The 18,699-nt window shown below is 38.8% G+C and overlaps 1 protein-coding gene across 5 annotated transcripts in view; it reads left to right on the top strand.

Moving 5' to 3' along the window:
* Positions 1-18,699, top strand: part of POLB (DNA polymerase beta) — a 30,875-nt gene that overhangs the window by 1,476 nt on the left and 10,700 nt on the right. For all 5 annotated transcript variants that reach the window (XM_032288072.1, XM_032288074.1, XM_032288075.1 and 2 more), the window contains 7 exons: positions 3,213-3,279; positions 7,038-7,112; positions 7,698-7,756; positions 9,844-9,893; positions 12,762-12,813; positions 15,464-15,518; positions 15,617-15,689. In XM_032288072.1, coding sequence (XP_032143963.1) covers positions 3,213-3,279; positions 7,038-7,112; positions 7,698-7,756; positions 9,844-9,893; positions 12,762-12,813; positions 15,464-15,518; positions 15,617-15,689 — 431 coding nt within the window. The remainder of the gene's footprint in view (positions 1-3,212; positions 3,280-7,037; positions 7,113-7,697; positions 7,757-9,843; positions 9,894-12,761; positions 12,814-15,463; positions 15,519-15,616; positions 15,690-18,699) is intronic.

Genomic DNA, 18,699 nt, shown 5'->3' with positions numbered 1-18,699 from the left:
TATGTCCAAGTCCTTCAGCTCTTAAAACCAAAACCAAAACAATCTAAACTTCCCTCCAGTTAGCAACTTATCTCTTTTCTCACTTTACAGTTAATCTTCTCGAAAAATCTTCATTTCTTGCCTGGACTTCTTAATCCCTAGTCATTTAGTCATTAAGAAGTCTCAGTCCTTGCCTGGACCTACCCCTGCTCTGAAAATCCTCTCACCTACATCTCATCTTACTGGACTCTCAGTGGCATTCACCCCAGCTCATTCTGTGGAAGTCTCTTGATTTCTGTAATGGCACTCTTCCTGTTCTTTCATCTCTTCTTCTGTCTTACTTTTCAATGCTGGTATAGGTTGAGCATCCCTAATCTGAAAATTTGAAATGCCGTAAAATCTGGATGATTGCCGACATGATGACGCAAGTGGAAAATTCTACCTCCCATCTCATGTAGTAGGTGGCAGTCAAAACTTTGTTTCATGCACAAAATTATTAAAACGATTATATAAGATTACCTTCAGGGTATGTGTATAAGGTGTATGAGAAATATAAATGAATTTTATGTTTAGACTTGACTTGGGTCTCATCCCTAAGATATCTTATTATGTATATGCAAATATTCCTTTCCTTTTTTTTTTTTTTTTTTTGGAGACGGAGTCTTGCTCTGTCACCAGGCTGGAGTGCAGTGGTGCAATCTCGACTCACTGCAACTTCTGCCTGCCCGGATCAAGCAGTTCTCTTGCCTGAGCCTCCCTGGTAGCTGCTCAGCTAATTTTTTTGTATTTTTAGTAGAGACAGTTTCACCATGCTGGCCAGGTTGGTCTCAAACTCCTAACCTCGTGATCTGCCTGCCTCAGCCTCCCAAAGTTCTGGGATTATAAGCATGAGCCACCATGCCCAGCCGCAAATATTCTAAAACCTGAAAAAAAATTCAAAATCTGAAACAATGCTGGTCCCAGGCATTTCAGATAAGGGATTGTCAACTTGTGGTTCCGAGAAGTCTGCGTGCCCTTAGCCCTCTTTTCTTACTTCTGTAGTTTCCCTGGCAATCTTGCTGTTCTTGACTTTGAAATGCTACTTATGTCAGTGACTCCAAATCTGTGTCTCACTGGACTCTTCTCCACATTTTTAGCCCTATATTGTCTTTATCCCAAGTCAGCTCACTTTGTCCATTCCCAGTCCACACAGTTCAGAGCTGATTGTGCTCCCTCCTTTCCTTACTTCTGTGACTTCCTATATAAAGTAAAATAATTGTATTATCATCCATACATTTGCTGATTGAAAATCATAGCAGTATTCAACTTTGTATTCTATTTGGATCACAGCAGGCCTCAGAAAGGTGTTTAGTTTTGAAGAAGCTCATGAGGGAGTGAGAGGGCCATCAGTGGAGACAAATAAAATGTGCGAAGGCATTGAAACATGAAGGGTATAACTTTTTTTTTTTTTTTTTTTAGACGGGGTTTCACCATGTTGGTCAGGCTGGTCTTGAACTCCGAACCTCAGGTGATCGCCTGCCTTGGCCTCCAAAGGGGTATAACGTTTTCTAGAGGTCAGAAATTCAGTTTGCTTAAGGGGTATGGTGTGAGTGGGAAATAAGTCTGGAAAAGCAGGTAATTCCCACCACCCCTGCATGCTCCTCCCTACCTCAATGGGCATTTCTCTTTATTGCGGCCAAAATATTCTTTTGAAAATCGTTATCTGATCTTGTCATTCTCCAGTATTAAATAATTAAATAAAGTTTTCTCTGTGCCTTGATAAAACCCAAATACGTCATAGCATACAAAAGGGCTTTCATCTGATTCTTTTTCCCTTTTAGGCTTTGCCATTGATCACAGGACCAATGACCTGGAACTCCTTGCCTTTCCTGAAATGATCCCCTACATAAACTGTGCTTGTCTGCTCCTTTGCTTATAAATATGTCTTTTCAGACTTATCATCAGTCTTGTGCTTAGAGAGAAGTTCAGGTCCAAATCTAAAGGGTTATTTGTGCTCTAATAGAATGAAAATCCAAGGTTCCAAAGGCTATCCAGTATTTATGCTTTTGACTTAGCTGTACTGTCACTTCTCATCAGCATCAACTCTAAATTACATTTGGCATTGAAATTTTAGACAGAATACCATTGGTGAGTTCCCAGGGTGTATCCAATCTGTCACCCGTATTAACTAACTAGATATGTGTAGAGGTGGGCAAGAATTACAGGTCACTGCCTTATGCTGAACTGAAATGGAAACAATTTTTTTAAACTGTTACGGGGTGAGGCAAGGTAGCTCACATCTGTAATCCCAACACTTTGAGAGGCCAAGGCGGGTTGATGGCTTGAGCCCAGGAGTTCAAGACCAGCCTGGGCGACATAGCAACACCCCATCTCCATTTAAAAAATAAGTAAACTGATATAGGGACATAAGGAACGCAGTTGAAACTATGAATTTTAAAATAGCTATCCAAGGGCTGGGCACGGTGGCTCACGCCTGTAATCCCGGCACTTTGGGAGACCAAGGCTGGTGGGTCATTTGAGGTCAGGGTTTGGAAACCAGCCTTGCCTACATGGTGAAAACCCATCTCTACTAAAAATACAAAAATTAGCTGGATGTAGTGGCACACACCTGTAATCCCAGCTACTCAGGAGGTTAAGGCAGGAGGTTGGCTTGAACCTGGGAGGTGGAGGCTGAGTCGAGATTGCGCCACTGCACTCCAGCCTGGGCGACAGAGCAAGACTCTGTCTCAAAAAATAAAATAAAATAGCTATCCATAAGAAGATCTGGTGTCTAGTAATTCAGATGTGGCACATTTTTATGAGGGAATTATGAACAATTTCTAAAAACTGGCTATTTTAAAAAGGGGCCAATGATATTTTCTACTTACTCCTAAAGAAAAAAAGACAATTGGTCTCCCCATTCCTTTAGTATTATTTATACAGTTAAAATCACTTTGTTGCTCAGTACAAATCAAAACAAATCACTTAGTTACTCAATACAAATCATACTTTGATGTGTAGGGCTTAAATTCATTTATTCTCAAATGTGGGGCTTTTCAAGATACTTTAAAAGTTAGACATATAGTAGGTAGTCTGTCAGCTCCTCTGAGTTTTAAGTTTCATATGGAGGTAGAAAATTAGTTAACTTGATGAAAGCATAAGCATAGATATTTGCTTTTATGTATATTCCAGTTTATGAAAAATTAAGGCCCCGCTGGATTTCTAATTGGTTTTCCTTTTTTTCTTTCCCATAGAAAAGCAGCGTCTGTTATAGCAAAATACCCATACAAAATAAAGAGTGGAGCTGAAGCTAAGAAGTTGGTAAGTTTAGTTAGCGTGTTGATTGAAGAGTTTGCAGGTGTACGAATTTGGTGGGTTCCCACCAAACCAAACTTGCCTGTCTGAAGTGGCCTTGACCTGCACAGGCTGATTTTGCTGCTCCTGATGTCTTGGAATAATATTCATGCTGTTTCATACAAACTGTTTCAATCTCAAAATGTTTTTATTTGGGAGAAGATGGATTAAAATTTTAAAAAATATAATTACAGTTTTCTTTCCCTCTGTTACAATATATACATGTACTCACATTGAATTTCTACTTGAGTGTGAAGGATGCCAAATTAACATGGCTCTTTTTTTTTTGGTGGGGTTGGGACAGAGTCTCGCTCTGTCACCCAGCCTAGAGTGCAGTGGTGCAATCTTGGGTCACTGCAACCTCCGACTCCAGGGTTCAGGTGATTCTCCTGCCTCAGCCTCCCAAGTAGCTGGGAATATAGGCCTGCACCACATGCCTGGCTAATTTTTGTATTTTTAGTAGAGACAGGGTTTCACTGTGTTGGCCAGGCTGGTCTCCAACTCCCGACCTCAGATGATCCACCGCCTTGAGCCTCCCGAAGTGCAGGGATTATAGGTGTGAGCCACTCTGCACCTGGCCTGACATGGCATTTGACTAGTCCAGGTCCTGATAGTTATCACTTCTTTTTGTTCTTTACCTATTAATGTTTCACAAATGTCCTCTGGAATTTAAATATTAATATATGATTATCTTTAAGCTTCTCAGGAGATGAGCCGTAATTGTCTTTTTTTTGAGACAGAATCTCACTGTCACTCAGGCTGGAGTGCAGTGGTGGCACGATCACAGCTTACTGCTGCAGTCTTGACCCCCCAGTCCCAAGAAATCCTCCCACCTCAGCCTCCTGAGTAGCTGGGACTACAGGTGTGCACCACCACACTCTGATAATTTTTTTTTTTAATTTCTTTTAGAAATTGGATTTCCTTACGTTGCCTAGGCTAGTCTTAAGCTCTTGGGCTCAAGCAGTCCTCTTGCCTCAACCTCCCAAAGTGCTGGCTCATAATTGCCCTTATATTTTTTATCCTTTAGAGTCATAACATTACCATAAATCTTGTACATCTTATGATTTAGTGGCAAATTGTCCACGTTCAACATGTGCCACATCTTAACTTTGACTTTGTTACTCAGTACAAATCATGCTCTGATATATAGACTTTAAATCCTTGTGGCATAGACAGCTCTCAGCATCAATATATCCTCCTGAAATAGACTAAGTAAGTAAGTTATAAATACACTGGACTTTAATTCTGAGTTTCTGTCTTGGTGAACTGACCCATTGTTAGTCTCAGGAACCACCGCTGCTTCCATTAACTTCCTCTTTTATCTATACAGCACTTCCTTTTTTATGTTTGTTGCAAATAGCCTGCTCATTTCGTAGAGAAAAACTCCTGATAAGCTCTGAAACACTTCATCTCAAATCTGAGCATATAAAGAATACAAAAGTATCCAAAATTCCTTCTGCATAACACTGGGAATAATGTAAAAATCTCATCATTATTTCTTTGCACAGTTATTTTAAGAATCACACATCTGGCCGGGTGTGGTGGCTCACGCCTGTAATCCCAGCATTTTGGGAGGCTGAGGCAGGCGGATCACGAGGTCAAGAGATCAAGACCATCCTGGCCAACATGATGAAACCCCATCTCTACTAAAAAAATACAAAAATTAGCTGGGCGTGGTGGCGTGCACCTGTAGTCCCAGCTACTCGGGAGGCTGAGGCAGGAGAATTGCTTGAATCTGGGAGGCAGAGGTTGCCGTGAGCCGAGATTGCACCACCGCACTGCAGCCTGGTGCCTGGTGACAGAGTGAGACTCTGTCTCAAAAAAAAAAAAAAAAAAAAAGAATCACAGATCTACCTAGCCCATTTCTAGAATTACTTCTCAGTAATTCTGACGTATTTTTCCTAAAGAAAGTAATATCTCAGTAATTCTGGAAATTATTCTAGATTATTACTTCTTAGAAATAGAAATAATAGATTCTTCTTAGGTTATCTAATCTATTACTTCTCAGTAATTCTAGAAAACTGAAATTTCCAGAATGACTAGTTTGCCTTTTATTCCTTAATGTTATGTATAGAAAGTAGCTTGGGCCTAAATTGCTTGAAGTCAGTATGTTATTGAGTAAAATTATTGTAAATTACCTGTAAAGAGAAAAATAATTGCCTTTTAAAAGAATCTTCTGATACAGGAAATAACCCTGAGAAGTTTCTTTTTTCTAATCTATTCTGCTTCCTAAATCTTTTGTTCATTTCTGTCTGGTAATTGCTATTTTCCAAGCTTGAATATGCTTTCAGTAATTTGGGAACATTTATTAAACATTAAATAAATCAAGAATATAGATGAGTGAACTTAGGCCTAAGAGGCAGTAGGAAATACTGGCACACCTAATAGTAAGCAAGGTGTTTAACTAAAAAGGACCAGTACACGTTTTAGAAAGTTCAGTTTTACAAATACCAAAGTTGCAAAGTAAACAAGACACTATATTGTGCCCATCAAATATAGGCAGTGTAGAGAATGATATGTAAAAAAGGACACTCATTTGCTACCTATGAAAGTGTTGGTTGTTACAGCCTTTCCGAAGGCTGCTTTATCAGAATGTATGTATCCTTTGACCTAGCAATTCCACTTTGAAGTATTTTTCCTAAGGAAACTAATAGAGATATGTATCTACTAGGATTCATTCGTTCATAATTTTTGATCACTTGTATGTCAGTCAGTAGGGATAAAGCAGTGAAAAGACAAGATCTCTGCTCTCTTAGAACTTAGATTCTAGAGAAGTGCTGCCCAATACAGCAACCATGAGCCACATTTGGCCATTGAGTTCTTGAAATATGGATGTCATGACTGAAGAATGGAATTTTAAATTGTAATTAATCTAAACTTAAATTGTCATATGTAGCTAGTATACCATGTTGGAATGTGCAGTTCCAGAGCAGTGATTCTTAGAATGAAGTGTCTAGACCAGCAGCATCAAGCATCCCCTGAGAACTTAGGCATATTCTTGGCCCTGCCCTAGACATGGTGAATGGGAAACTCTAGGGTGGGACTTGACATTCTGTGTTGTTATTAACAAGTTTCCCCATGTGATGCTAATGTATGCAGAAGCTTGACAACCTCTGTTCTAAAGGAAATTTATGAATATTGTTATACTGTCAAATAATTGGAAACAATCTGCATGTTTACCTGTAGGGTATTTGCTAATTAAATTATTATGCATTTATACAATGATATACTGTGCATCCGTTAAAGATACTATTGTATTTGTTTATTGGTATGGAAATTTTCTCATGACGTATTAAGAACAAAGTATGTACATCACACGTCTAATTCTGCCTATATATGTAAGCAGAAAAGATGTCAAGTAATAAGTACCAAGTGTTGGGGAATGAGGTTACAGATGATTTTACTTTTCAGGATAATGAAACTGACAAGTGGATATTCTTCTTTATGCAACTCTGTATTTTCTAATTTTTCTACAACAAAAGCTAATTTTAAGTAAATAACAGATATTTATAATTATTTTGTTAGGGTTTCCCTTTTGCCAATCATGTAGGATTCTGTCTCTGGGAGAATTTATTTTTACTGGGGTTCAGTTTTCCATGTTCACTATTTCAAACCTTGTCATGTGATATTCATTTGTTTTTCATTTTCTGCTTTTTACTTTATCTTTTAGTGATTTGGTAAGCATTATATTCATATGTCTGTTATATTTCTAATTTTCCATGTAGCCTGGAGTAGGAACAAAAATTGCTGAAAAAATTGATGAGTTTTTAGCAACTGGAAAATTACGTAAACTGGAAAAGGTAAAATTTTAACTTGTTTACTTCATAGATTATAGTGTCTGCCTTTATGACCACTATGTAACGTCATTGCAGGGTGTCTGATGCCACTCACTCTAGTGAGACTCACAAGAAAAGAGATGAGTGGAGTTGATGGCTTTAAGTATTCTATCTTTAAAATTTTGAATATTGTTCTATAAAATGTCCACTTGTTTTATGTGGCATTCAAGAGACTGTTAGCTCATCATTTTCAGTACTATTCAGAAAAGAGATTATAAACTTTGACTAAAAAATCGTTATTTTTTAGGATTTTCTATGTTTAAACTCCCCCAAGCCTTTTTATGGTTTTATTTCACCCCTATGATATAATTATATCACTTCTGATCTGTTATGAATAGACCTTTTTAAAAGTATTGGTTAAATTAGAGAAGAAACATCTTCAGTTACTCTGTTATTCACCTATAACTCCCTAGGTTACCTGTGAATAATTTTGTGTGGATCATCCAGGCAAATGTAGATGATCCTTCATGTCTTTAAGCAGACTGGTATGTTTCCAATAAGATCATTTAAGTCCTCAAAGAATTATAGTTAGACTTTTTTTTCTTAAAGATTCGGCAAGATGATACGAGTTCATCCATCAATTTCCTGACTCGAGTTAGTGGCATTGGGTAAGAACTGTTTTTTAAGCAGACACAGTCATCGGTTGGTTTTATTTTTCACGTTAGCCAAGGTAAATTACATGCTTTACATGCTGTTTCTCAAAACCTGTACTTCTCCACCTCTGTACCTTAGCCATACGGTTCATCCTTCCATAGCTTATGATCTGAGGCCAGTTCTTCAGACAATGCTTTCTACTGTAAAAGCCCCATCCAAGGGATATGTTACCTCCTTCATGAAACCAGTTTGGTTCCCAGCCGAAAGAGCCTCTCCTTTGTCTAAACTGGGCTACCGCTTGCTCCGTGTGCATCTGTTGCGTGCTCCAGCTTGGCCTCTTTCAGTTCTCTGAGCATATTTATCACAGCACCTCATGAATTTGGAACAAGCCCTCAAGCTTTTTTTATTTTATTATTTTTTATTGAGACAGGGTCGCTATGTCACCCTTGCTGGTCTCAAACTCCTGGGCTCAAGTGATTCTTCCTCCTCAGCCTCCCAAGTAGCTTGGATTATAGGTGCACACCACCTCGCCTGGCTTCAAACATTTTATAATGAAGAGATTACTATCTTAAAATTTGAGTTAACACCAAGGGGGGCTTTTTTTAAACTGGCTGAAGTAAAGGTTAACATTGAAATATTAAGACTGTAGTGATCTCATCTTTATGGAATGGTGCATTCCTTTGAATATAATGATTCGTTCTTTAAGTGGCAGCATTTTCAGTGAAAGTTATTCTAAACATATTATTTTTTTTTGAGACGGTGTTTTGCTCTTGTTGCCCAGGCTGGAGTGCAATGGTGCAATCTCAGGTCACCGCAACCTCAACCTCCAAGGTTCAAGTGATTCTCCTGCCTCAGCCTCCCAAGTAGCTGGGATTACAGGCATGTGCCACGACCCCAGCTAATTTTTTGTATTTTTAGTAGAGACAGAGTTTCTCCATGTTGGTCAGGCTGGTCTCAAACCTCTGACCTCAGGTGATCTGTCCGCCTCAGCCTCTCAAAGTGCTGGGATTACAGGCATGAGCCACTGCGCCCGGCCAACGTATTAAATTCTTAAACCTAGCATATTGAAAATGATGCGCAGTGTCTCACGCCTGTCATCCCAGCACTTTAGGAGGCTGAGGCGGGTGGATTACAAGGTGAAGAGTTCGAGACCAGCCTGGCCAATATGGTAAAACCCCGTCTCTACTAAAAATACAAAAATCAGACAGGCATGGTGGCAAGCGCCTGTAATCCCCACTACTGGGGAGGCTGAGGCAGAAGCCTCGCTCAAAACCAGAAGGCAAAGGTTGCAGTGAGCCAAGATCGTGCCACTGCACTGTAGCCAGGGTGAAAGAAACTCCATCTGGAAAAAAAAAAAAAAAAAAAAAAGAAAATGAGCATGACTCCTTGGGGACTGAAGGCCATTATAAAATTTTCATTAGAAGAATGTAACACCTGTGTACTGCTCCGTAGCACCTCATACCATCACTTAAATCTATCCATCCTAGTTTTTCTCTTCTCTTGAATAGGCTAAGCTTATGCCAGCCTTAGGCCCTTGACTAATTGTTTCCTTTGCCTGAAATGTTTTTCCCATTGATCCCCTGTATAGCTGGCTCTTTAGTAATTCAGACCTCAGCTTGGATATCATCTCAAAGACCTTCTACCACTCAGTCTAAAGTAGGACGCAGCCACACTGTTATATCATCCTATTTTAATTTATCCACCTAATATTTTTCTTGTTTGTGTATCTGTTGTCTCTATCTACCCACTTACATTCTTATTCCTGCTATATTTTCAGCACCCAGGAGACTATGTGGCACATAGTGGCCCTCAGTAAATCTTAGTTCAATGAGTGAACAGTTTTCAAGTGCCATCCATACATGAGCCCTATGACAGCAGCTGCTTAGACATCTTTTTCATGTGCGAGTTCATAGTTGTCTTCCTAAAAATTGAAGTTTGAAGAATTAGTACTTTGGATAAAGTTGAATATTACCAAAGTAGCCGTGCAGCATTTTAGCAGGTCTTGTTTAGCTTATAGCAACTCTTCTTACTATTAAGACATAGTTGTTAACAAGTATCCCAAGTTTCCCCCAATATTGAGATAATGCTTTTCTTTTTGTAGTCCATCTGCTGCAAGGAAGTTTGTAGATGAAGGAATTAAAACACTAGAAGGTGAGTATGACTGTAGATCATTAATTCCAGAAGGACCATTAACACTCTAACAAACTTCAACTTGAAAAACACATTCTCAGTCAGTAGATACAAATGATAAGATTTTCTTTTTAACTCTCTAGTAGAATAGACATAGGGTATAGTTTATATTGCCATCATAAACATTTTTAGGTTTGTAAATAACTCAGAGAAAACTAAGAAGACCAAGACCCAGTGCCGGGCATGGTGGCTCAAGCCTGTAATCCCAGCACTTTGGGAGGTTGTGGCAGGCAGATCACTTGAGGTGAGGAGTTCACGACCAGCCTGGCCAACATGGTGAAACTGCATCTCTACTAAATGCAAAATTAGCCAGGCATGGTGGGTGCCTGCAATCCCAGCTACTTGGGAGGCTGAGACAGGAGAATCGCTTGAACCCTGGAGGTAGAGTCTTACTCTGTCGCCCAGGCTGGAGTGCAACTCCATCTCAAAAAAAAAAAATAAATAAAGAAGATGATGAACAACAACCAACCTCTTGGCTTAAACGCAATGAAATAGTTATCATTTGCAGATTTTTCAAATATCTAAATTGCCTTTGTTTCTTTAATAAAATTTTAGGCAATAACATCTTACATCAGATTAAAAGCTAAGTTATATATTATTGGGAAAGATTCTGTAAGAGATTTGTAATGGTAATTTTTTAAATTTTTTTTTAAAAATTTTAAAATTTTTAAATTTTTGTGACGGAGTTTTGCTCTGTCACCTAGGCTTGAGTGTAGAGGTGCAATCTTGGCTCACTGCAACCTCCGCCTCCCGAGTTCAAGCAGTTCTCCTGCCTCAGCCTCCCGAGTAGCTGGGACTACTGGCACTCACCACTACAACCCGACTAATATTATTTTGTATTTTAGTAGAGATCGGGTCTCACCATGTTGCCCAGACTGGTTGTGAACTCCTGAGCTCAGGCAATCCACCTGCCTTGGCCTTCCAAAGTGCTGGGATTACAGGCATGAATGTAATGGTTATTAAAGAAATTTTTGCTTTCAAAGAAGTGATAAAAATAGAGCCTAACAAGTAATTATAAAATGTTTTCCTATAGTAATCCTTTACATGTGGTTCCATGTAAAAGCCTTTAGCATCTCTTTATGCTTTTTGTGGGTGTATGTAGACATACAAATTCATTACAGCATATCCATGGCATTCGGGATTCAGTATTTGTGAGTTCAGCTATTTGCAGGCAGCCCAATGTTTAGGTAGACAGGTTTTGGAGACTGACCTGGCTTTGAATCCCACCTCCACTACTTTATTAGAGTGGGATGACCGTGTTGCTTCAGTTTCACACCTACAAAATGGGTATTTGTGCTTCATATGATTAAATGCAATAATACGTGTAAAGCAGTTAGCAGTGTGCCTAGTACATAGTAAGCACTACTTAAAAATGGTAACCAACTCTTATGTGGCATGATTAGTAATAGTACTAAGTTAAGAATTTGTGTGAGCCACATTGCTAGAGAATGAACTCTACATGTGCATCTCTGGAGGGTTTATACTTTGCTGCTTGTGGTGTAGACAGCTTGTATGAGAGAAATGATTGGCTAAAGGGGTCAGGAATCTATGGGTTTCTTGGAGGTATTGAGTTGCATCTCTTGGGAGTGTCAAGGATCTACTGTTCTGGTTTTTATATTTCATAATTCACAGATATGTAATACAACTGTTGATATCTATAACTATATATATCTATATAATATACTTTAGTGTTTTCTGTGTGCACACAACCATAGGAAATATCAATTGCTTTATGTTTCATAAAGATGCTTATTTTTCTGCAATATATATCTCGAGAGGGAATATGTGTATTTGTGAATATAAGGGGGCTTATAGGCATTGCTTTTGAAGCATGCTTATCTTGCTATTTCTTTTTTTTTTCCCTCCTCCCCCTTCATCCTTGCTATTTCTTTAACGAGGCTCACAGCTGGACTCATGCCCAGTAAAGGAACACCTAAATGGAACTAAGTCACTTTTTAGACTTAATATGGGATGTTCTAACAATTTTTAAGTTAAAAAAATGAATACATAGTAATAGTTTTCCTTTCAACAGGATTTTTAGCACAATGCCTGCACAATTCTAGTACTCAGTACTAATGGAATGAAAGAGTGCATGAACAAATGAACAATATAAATAAACCTAGTTAATCAGAAAACATTTAGAAGTTGTGGTTACTGCTCTTAACAATAAATTAAACCATATTGGTTCTTATAAGGTTGTATTTTGCTATAGTCAGTAAAATTTGATGTGATTCTGGTTTTTTTGTTTGTTTTTGTTTTTTTGAGATGATGTCTCACTCTGTCACCCAGGCTGGAGTGCAATGGCATGATCTTGGCTCACTGCAGTTTCTGCCTCCCAGATTCAAGTGATTCTCTTGTCCCAGCCTCCCGAGTAGCTGGGATTACAGGGGCGCACCACCACACCTGGCTAATTTTTTGCATTTTTGGTAGAGACAGGATTTCACCGTGTTGGCCAGGCTGGTCTTGAACTCCTGACCTCAGGTGATCCACCTACCTAGGCCTCCCAAAGTGTTGGGATTACCGGCGTGAGCCATTGTGCCTGGCCTGATTCTATAATGTTTTATCTACTATTTTATTATGTAACTCTAGTTAAAATTTTGTTCAGTAAATAAAAAGGACCATGAAATCAGCCTTTAGGTTTTACTACGTTGATTTGAAGAGTCACTTTTATCTAGCTCTTCATATCTGAAATTTTTGTCTCATTGTGTTTTCAGACATTTCAGTGTATTTGTTCCCCAGGTGGTTCTTTGTAAAAAGGGTCATTGAGTTTAGCATTTTCCCCCAAAAGCATTTCAATTAACTTGTCAACTTTATTTATCTTCTATACAGATCTCAGAAAAAATGAAGATAAATTAAACCATCATCAGCGAATTGGGCTGAAGTAAGACAGCAAATTTTCTTTTGATTCTTGAGATATAAAAGTAAAATGTTTATAGACATTCTTTTATACACCACAAGGACTCTTCAAACTTAGCTAATCCACAACCATTTTTCTATTCAGAAGTGCTAAGATTTGTGGAATTTTGTAGAGTATCTGCCTGTGTTCACATAGTGCTTTCGCTTTTGCTTTCTAGTTTACTTGTTTTAAGGATTTCTCTTATTTTATTTATTTATTTTTGCTTTAACAGGGAACTTCGTTTTAAAATATCTAGGACTGAGTGTATCAGCCAGTCAGCGGGTGTGTATTTCATGCTCACATTGTACAAAGCACTGCACTAGGTCTGAGGTAAAGATACAGAGAGGTTCAGTGTAGATTTTAAGGAGTTTATAATCTACCTGAAGATAGGACATCACTGTGAAAAACTAAATTTAAAAAAAGGAAAAACCTCACACCTAAATAACCATACAGGAATAACTAGTAGGCATGTTTCTATATCAGCATCAATAATTGTTTTGTGTACCAGATATAGTTTGGGAGCCTGCTTTCTAATTATTTATAGTTATAATACATAAGCACTCCATGTATCTTTTCTGGCATTTTATAGTGGTGTTGGTGATGCGGTCCTAATAACCTTTTGAATTTTCCTGTTGATGCTTTATCATAATTTTTTTTTTTTTTTTTTTAAGATGGAGTCTCACTCTGTTGCCCAGGCTGGAGTGCAGTGGCACGATCTTGGCTCACTGCAACCTCTGCCTCCCAGGTTGAAGTGACTCTCCTGCCTCAGCCTCCTGAGTAGCTGGGATTACAGGCACGCGCCACCACGCCCAACTAATTTTTGTATTTTTAGTGGAGATGGGGTTTCACCATGTTAGTCAGGCTGGTGTCAAACTCCTGACCTGTTGATCCGCCCACCTCAGCCTCCCAATATGCTGGGATTACAGGTGTCAGCCACCGTACCCAGCCTACCATAGTATTTTAAACTTATACTATCATTCCAAAATTTTGAGCTAGAAAGAGACCAGGATGGTATGGTTCTTGCTTTCCTGGCATTTCTGTAGTAAATGGAGGTCTTCTGAAGAACTGGTTTGGGTAAGAATTGTCTGAACAAGTGCTCCATCATGCTGAAGCATATGCTTAGATGTTGTTTCACACTTAGTACTTGTCTAACAGCCTTATTGAGATGTAATTCATATATCCGGTAATCATCTATTTAAAATACACAATCCAATGACTTTTAGTAATTCATATGTCCTATAATTGATGCATTTAAAATATACAATTCAGTGACTTTGAGTATTTGTGCAACTCTTAAAATATACAATTCAGTGACTTTTAGTATATTCACAGAGTTGTGCAACCATCACTACAGTCAGTTTTAGGATATTTTTGTTATCTCAAAAAGAACCCTGTACCTATTACTAGCCATTCTCCCATTGCCTCCCCTACCTGCACCTAAGACCTGTGCAACTACTCATCTACTTTTGGTCTCTACGGATTTGCCTATTCTGGGCACTTAATGTAAATGAAGTCATACAATATGTGTCTTTTGTGACTGACTTCTTTCACTTAGCATATTGTTGCCTGAGTTCATCCATGTTGCAAGACAGTATTTGAAAATACAATTTTGCAGGATGTAAGAGTGGTAAACTGTAACCCCTTGCCTTGTCGGTAGAGAGCAGTCTACTTTGAAAATATGCCCTAACTTAAACATATTTATTTACTATTTACTTGTTACATGAATATGTAGCTTATTTACAAATGAGTTTAGATGGAGTCTTTGGAATATTACAAAGGATGACACTTAAGGATTTTGATCCAATTTAGGAATAAACCTTCCCCCATTTACCCTACCCCCAATTTTGCTGTTATAGTCTCAGTGAATTCATTCTAGCCTTGATTCATGAGGATGATCTGCTGGTATGACATGAACAATTGTTATAAGAGGCAATTTAATTATTATTTTTTTTTTTTGAGACAGAGCCTCATTCTGTCACCCAGGCTGGAGTGCAATGGCACAATCTTGGCTCACTGCAACCTCTGCCTACCAGGTTCAAGTAATTCTCCTGCCTCAGCCTCCCAAGTAGCTGGGACTACAGGCTCATGCCACCATGCCCAGCTAAATTTTGTATTTTTAGTAGAGACAAGGTTAGCCAGGATGGTCTCGATCTCCTGACCTCGTGATCCGCCTTCCTCGGCCTCCCAAAGTGCTGGGACTACATGTGTGAGCTACCGTGCCTGGCCGAGGCAATTTAATTTTTAAGAAGATTTAAATTTTACAAAAATCAGCTGGGCACAGTGGCTCACAACTGTAATCGCAGCACTTTGAGAGGCGGAGGTGGGCAGATAACAAGGTCAGGAGCTCGAGACCAGCCTGACCAAAATGGCGAAACCCCGTGTCTACTAAAAATACAAAAATTAGCTGGGCGTGGTGGCACGAGCCTGTAATCCCAGCTACTTTGGAGGCTGAGGCAGGAGAATCGCTTGAACCCGGGAAATGGAGGTTGCAGTGAGCCAAGATTGCACCATTGCACTCTAGCCTAGGTGACAGAGCAAGACTCGGTCTCAAAAAAAAAAATAAAAAGACCTGCTGCATAGCCAGCACTGAATAAATTTTACAAAAATCTTTTGTCTACTTATTCTGTCTTTATAGATATTTTGGGGATTTTGAAAAAAGAATTCCTCGTGAAGAGATGTTACAAATGCAAGTAAGATGTGTCAAATTATATTCTTTGATTAGAATTGAGAGTGTCACTTGGTGAAAAGCCATTTTAGGACAATACTGACTTAATTTTTCTTCTATTAGGATATTGTACTAAATGAAGTTAAAAAAGTGGATTCTGAATACATTGCTACGGTCTGTGGCAGTTTCAGAAGAGGTAACCTGCTTCATAATTTTGGGTTGTTTATGCCCTGATGTTAAAATTGCCTAATGTATGTTAAGAACTTGGATTAAAAAGATATAATTTGTGGTACTTTGTAGACTCATTAAGACCCATTAGTTAAGGTTATTTATTTGTACATGGGAATATGTAACTAGGGGAAATTCATCCTGATTTTATTACAGGATGCTATCTTAATGACTAGTTATAATAAAATTTATTAAATGGATTTAAGTATATTGAAATGCTAGTAATGGTTGTCTAGCTAGATAATTGTGAGGTTGTGGGCAGTTTTGTTTATTTACCTTTCTTATTTTCCAAGTTTTTTTTTTTTTTTTTTTTTGAGACAGAGTCTCACACCATCGCCAGGCTAGAGTGCAGTGGTGTGAGCTTGGCTCACTGCAACCTCCACCTTCTGGGTTCAAGAGATTCTTCTGCCTCAACCTCCCAAGTAGCTGGGACTATAGACATGCACCACCATGCCCATCTAATTTTTGTATTTTTAGTAGAGATGGGGTTTCGCCGTGTTGGCCAGGATGGTCTCCATCCCTTGACCTTGTGATACACCCACCTTGTCCTCCCGAAGTACTGGGATTACAGGTGTGAGCCACCACGCCCACCTGCCCAAGTTTTCTGTAATAGAGCTAAGAATGATGTCTTAGAAGTACCAGTTCAAAACCAATTCTCATAACAGCCAAGTTCTTCAGAAGAGTTCTGTTCTACTTACTATGTGAATGTGAGCAAACTAAGAACCACACAATCCTGGTGTCTTGCTGGTTTAAAATTTTGAAAAGCTCACATATGCTTAAAAATACTAACTTTTAAAATTGGAGTAGAAGAACCTTATTTAAAACATTTCAGAGTAGATACCTGAACTGAATCTTTGGCCACCTATGGAGTTTTGGCTGGGAATTAGGTGACGGCTTATCAGAAATACTCTGGGTAGCTGCTGCAAGAATCTAGAGTTGGGGGGAGAAAACTCAATCCATACTCACTGATCAATAGAAAGAATGTTGGACTGGGGTCAAAAGACCTGGGGTCTGAGGCCAAATCTACCGCTATTATGTCTCTCCTGGTCTTGGATTCCATACTTGCAAAATGAGAGAAAAGAAGTTAACAAGTTGTTCAAGTATGTCTGCATCAGAAATACCTAGGACTTAAACAAAAAGAAAAAAAATACATGTTTTAGCCTGCTACAAATCTACTAAATAAGAATCTCCTTGAGTGGGAGCCGGGATTCTGTGTTTTCAAAATGTAGATTTGGAGGCACAGCAAGCCAAATGCATGTTCTGTTGGCTATGACAACCTTCCTGGTTTTATTTATTTCTATTTTATTTTTACTTTTTTTGGGGTATATTGTATGGTTACATGCTTTCATATAAAAAGGTGTACTGTGTCTCACTTCCTCTGTGTGCACCCTCCTATTACTGTCCCGTTAAGAACCACTTTCCTGTGGATTCTTGCAATGTTTCTTCATGAAAATACAACTAAATGTTAGTATGCCATCTTGACTTCATTCTTCTCCCTTTCTTTCATAAAGTAACATAATATATATACAACACTGTACTTTGCGTTCTTCACTTAAAAATACATCCTGGAGATTTTTCCATATCAATATATAGAAAACTTCCTTATTTATTTTTTTGAGATGGGGTCTCACTCTGTTGCCCAGGCTGGAGTATAGTGGCATGGTCTCGGCTCACCGCAACCTGTGCCTCCTGGGCTGAAGTGATCCTCCCACTTAAGCCTCCAGAGTAGCTGGGACCACAGGCACATGCCACCATCCCTGGCTAATTTTTTTTATTTTTGGTAGAGATGTGGTTTCACTATGTTGCCTGGGCTGGTCTCGAACTCCTGGGCTCAAGTGATCCACTCATCTCAGCCTCCCAGCGTGCTGAGTTTACAACCTTGAGCCACCGCGCCCGGCCCCTTATTTTTTTTGTAGCTGCATAACATTCAGTTGTATACATGTATCATACTCATTTATTTATCCAGTCCATATTAATGGACCCTTGGGTTGTTTCTCTTCTTTTGCTCATACAGTTTGTGTTTGATTTTTTAAATAAAGTGAAACATTTTTGTTGGTGGATGGTGGAAGACATCCAGCTTTTAGAAGGAAGTGAGAAGAAGAGAAGACAATATAATTTTCTTTATTAAAATAGCTTCCATGTATGTCCAGTACACACTGAGTCTAGTCATGTTCTTATTTTTTGAGATGGAGTTTCACTCTGTCACCCAGGCTGGAGTATGGTGGTACGGTTTTGGCTCACTGCAACCTCCGCCTCCTGGGTTCAAGCAATTCTTCTGCCTCAACCTCCTCAGTAGCTGAAATTACAGGCATGCACCACAATACCAGGCTAATTTTTATTTGTTTTTTAGTAGAAAAGGGGTTTCACCATGTTGTCCAGGCTGGCCTTGAACTCCTGACCTCAAGTGATCCACCAACTTTGGCCTCCCAAAGTGCTAGGACTACAGGCATGAGCCACTGTGCCCGGCCTAGTCCTCTTTCTATTTAAATATTTGGTTAAGGTGCTGTGGCTCATGCTTTTAATCTCAGCATTTTAGGAGGCCAAAAGTGGGAGGATCACAAAGACACTGAGATCTTTAGTCACCAAAAGTATGTTTGGCCTATATTGTACTTACCAAAATGAAAGCAAGGAGAGAAATTGGATTATTTTATGCTACGTGCCAGGCACTATAGTGGACGTTTTTACATATGTTCTTACTTACTTACATAATAGCGTATGAAGTAGTTTTTAGTAGTTTACATATAAGGAAACTGAGGTCTAGAGGAATGAGGAGTCCTCATTTGCAACACTGAAAAAAAAAAGTAAAATGAAAAAATTCCATCTAAGTGGAGGCATAATTTAATAGAATGTAGTAAAAGAAAGGTTTAAATAGCTGTGTATAACTTGCCTGAAGCTCTGTGTTTGTAGAGTATAGATCAAGACGAAAACCTAAATCATTATAAAGTGCTGTGTTCTTTTCCATGATACCATAATAGTAT

This window comes from Sapajus apella, unplaced genomic scaffold (genome assembly GCF_009761245.1).
Source record: "Sapajus apella isolate SASKATOON/1434 unplaced genomic scaffold, GSC_monkey_1.0 scaffold21, whole genome shotgun sequence".
In the NCBI taxonomy this organism is placed as follows: Eukaryota; Metazoa; Chordata; class Mammalia; order Primates; family Cebidae; genus Sapajus; species Sapajus apella.
This window is presented reverse-complemented; position numbering and strand designations above follow the sequence as displayed.